Source organism: Eufriesea mexicana, unplaced genomic scaffold, assembly GCF_001483705.2.
Source record: "Eufriesea mexicana isolate 0111107269 unplaced genomic scaffold, ASM148370v2 scaffold1803, whole genome shotgun sequence".
In the NCBI taxonomy this organism is placed as follows: domain Eukaryota; kingdom Metazoa; phylum Arthropoda; class Insecta; order Hymenoptera; family Apidae; genus Eufriesea; species Eufriesea mexicana.
The window spans coordinates 156,963-160,554 of NW_016909889.1; the positions used below are offsets into that span (position 1 = coordinate 156,963).

Here is a 3,592-nt window from a genome sequence, read left to right on the forward strand (position 1 = left end):
AAATCAGTAATTATAGAAGGCAATAAATAAATTTATAATCCAAAATAATAAAAAAAAAATAATAACATACATATTACATAATAAAAAATCATTATTTTATCCTGCGACATTAATTATTAATTATTAATAATAGCTAATATTATAACGAATAATATTCAAAAACGTTATGTAATACCTAAAATATTTGTATAATTTATAATAACAAATTAACACGAGAAAAGATTCTTTTTTTAAATATATTATTAAAAAAATATACACGGTCGTAATTATGGTTTCCAAATATTTAAAATATATTAACTAATTATCAATAAACTTTCCGATTCGTTTAAAATACAATTTATTTGTATAGTAGATAATACTATCTCTCAGCATTCATTATTCATTCTATTCTTTCAAAAAAAGGAAATAATATATTCTGACACATAAGTACCTTTTTATTCAACACTTTCAGTACTACAATACATACCTCATTATTCAAATGTATTTTTATTTCCAATTACTCGTATACTCTTTATGTTACATTTAGAGAGAAATAGAGTATTGTCGTTTATAATTTAAAATAATGTTAAACCATTTTAGTCAAATTAAGTTCTTCATAAATAATTCAAAGTTATGCAAATACGTGATATGTGAAAATTTAAATGACTTTCAAGATTATTTTAGTAAACATGAAAATAAAAAAGTTAATATAAACGAGAAGATACTTAAAGGTGTATTCACAATAAAAAAATAATGTAGTATTTATTTTTCATGAATTTAGATTTTTATAATTTTAATTTACAGATAGCAACGATCATACATTGCTATTGAAGATATGTATAGTACAACAAAGTTAATAATATCTGTATATTCTAATCATTCAAGGTATACATAACTGTTATAGTAAATTCCAAAGTAAACCTTAAAGGTTTTTAACTCTACCATTAAAATTTAAATTATTTTCATTAAATTAACGAATATTTATTAAATTATACTTCGAATAAATTTTACCTTTGTTTCTAATTTTACTTATTTTAGTCGAATGTTTTATAGCAACCATACAATATTTGTACATATTAACTCATATAATAAACTCATACAATTATTTGATTTGTTAAATCATTACAGGATTTTTCGAAGAAATCAACTAAATAAACTTAAGATAAACACATATTTAATTAGAATGATCTAGTACATTACAACTCTACTGATTAATTTATAACAACATTCCTCTTCTTGTTATATGTCTTTTCCCAATCGATATAGTCAAACGTTAGTGGAAACATTCTATCAGTATACAATAATCCCTGAAAAATAAACAATTTTACGTAACTTGTATTACATTTCTCCACGTTTATTGATTAATAATGACTAATTATCACGTTTCCTTATCTTAATTATAAAAAGAATTATACGTTGTACATCGTATAATAATATAATAACATATCAATGAAAAATAAAATTTTTCCATTGACTCAATAAATATGAGACACTAATTAATTATCCTTTGGATAAAAAAAGAATTCAGACAATAACGGTATGGTTTTGAGAAGAGCATAAGCTGAAGAAATTAATCTTTTTATAGATAGACAGATAGTGGTAAAGTGTTACTTGTAAAAGTCAACCCTTTTTTTCCGAAATGAAATTATATTGTCTTTTAATATATTAATCAATGTAATCCAAAAATTATATATGTTAACTTTGCTATGCGAAGACATAGGAAATATTCAGAATGAAGATGACCTTGGGCAAGTCATCGAATAAATTAATGCCGAAACAGAAACTAAAATTAACGAGAAGAAAAGAAAAAAGAAAAACGATGACGACAATTGATTTCAAATACCGTCAGCTAGAAAAGGAAGTAAAAAAAATAAATAGTCGAAGAAAAAAAATCACTTCTACCACAATGCATTCTGCTGTCAATGTTGAAAGCAATATCGGTATAATTTTAAGATATGACAACAATCATACTATTTACAAGTAATAAAAAATGACTTAGATCTCAAATTTAGGGTTTCTCTTAAAATATTTTTAATTATTAAAAAAATAATTAATTTTCAACTTTTCTCTTCGAATTATAGAATAAAGAAAGTTTAAAAAGTTTCAACCGTATACAACAGCTGATTCTGCAGATATTTCTGAAAAATAAATCGACTAAAAATAGTGTCATGGTGGTTTCCAGTTTCCACGGATTATAAAAACGTTCAGTGCCGGCACTGCCGGCTCGAGACAAGTGAGCAATGGATGATATGACAGTAAAACAGCGTGCACGCATTGCCACTGAACGTTGTTACGATCTATGAAAACTAGAAACCACTATGATACTTCTCCTTGACGATCTCTTCTTTAGAAATGTCTGTAGACTCGGATACTATACGCAGTTATACATAATATGTTATTTTATACAATATGTAATAAAATAAAATAATAAGAAAAAAAGAACTTACTTTTAAATGATCCATTTCATGATGAGCAATTCTAGCTAACCAACCTTTTTCTCTCCAACAAAATGGCTCCCCAAATCGATTAAGTGCTTTGATTTCAACTTCTAGTGGTCTCGCCACTTCTGCATGATAACAATTAATACTTGCGCATGTTTCAAACATTATATCTTCCTCAGGATTAATTATCTCTAATTTTGGATTAATAAAATATGTTAAAGGGCAGGGTACGATGTTACAAGTTTTTTGGAAGAATGGATGAACTTCGTTTACAGAATCTTCTCTCAGTTCAATAACAAATAATTGCCAAGGTAAGCCAATTTGTGGCGCTGCTAATCCTACTGTATCATATTTCCTCAGCATTTTATGTAAGTGATCAACTGTCTATAATCAGTAAATAAAGGCATACATATTAATTTATGGTAAAATATATTTATATTATATATTAAATATAAATAAATTTGTTTCACAAAATTTATCGTATTACTTAAATAAACTTTATTTACTTAAATAACTAAAATAATAAAAATATAATATTTAATTCTGTATTTTTCTATAGTAGCTTACTTTCGTTAATATACGAATAAATAAGTTACAGTTAATCAATGTGATTAATTACTTTCTCATATAGAAAACAAAAAATATTTGAGTTTTTAAACTACACACTACAATTATTTAAAAATATGAACACGTACGTACGTTTTGAAATTCCTGCGTTTGTATTATTTTCGTATCAATAGGTGCCGCTTTCTGTCGTAAAACAGGGTCACCAACTTGACAGATGAAATTGTAGGGAGGTTTTGCACTTTCTGGTTTAACTCGATAATATATGGATAAAAACTTTATTATACTTCGAAAACTAAAAGAACGTACACTACATTTTTGCATATTCTTTACACGTCCACTGATAATATTACTGTATCTGGACATTATAATGACTAATATTGCACAAAATTTTCCAAATTTTTTAAGACAGTCAATAGGTTAAGCTCCTACAATGATACTAAATATGTTGGTACTACAGTCAATACGTAAATGTACCGTACATATTTTGTACTCATTTTAGTTTAACGCGAAGGCATTAATTTACCTTTTATATATGTAAATATTACAAGTTATGACAATATATTAGTATAATAAAGAATTTAATAAATAATATAATTGTATATCAT

At 25.3% G+C, this 3,592-nt stretch overlaps 1 protein-coding gene across 1 annotated transcript; it reads right to left on the reverse strand.

Annotated features, from left to right (window-relative positions):
• Nucleotides 1-1,136: 1,136 nt before the first annotated feature.
• On the reverse strand, nt 1,137-3,371 carry LOC108548994 (peptide deformylase, mitochondrial). The gene is made up of 3 exons (XM_017902187.1): nt 3,120-3,371; nt 2,427-2,804; nt 1,137-1,286 (listed from the first exon to the last, which is right to left on the reverse strand). The coding sequence occupies exons 1-3, from the start codon at nt 3,348-3,350 to the stop codon at nt 1,191-1,193; spliced, it is 705 nt and encodes a 234-aa protein (XP_017757676.1). The 5' UTR covers nt 3,351-3,371; the 3' UTR covers nt 1,137-1,190.
• Nucleotides 3,372-3,592: the final 221 nt, after the last annotated feature.

Excerpts from the sequence above, each read along its gene's own strand:
- LOC108548994 (XM_017902187.1), bottom strand. The coding sequence starts at position 3,350 with ATGTCCAGATACAGTAATATTATCAGTGGACGTGTAAAGAATATGCAA. Across the intron at positions 2,805-3,119 it reads AAACGCAGGAATTTCAAAAC|ACAGTTGATCACTTACATAA; the intron begins GTACGTACGTGT and ends TACTGATTATAG. Across the intron at positions 1,287-2,426 it reads ATGAAATGGATCATTTAAAA|GGATTATTGTATACTGATAG; the intron begins GTAAGTTCTTTT and ends TTTATTTTTCAG.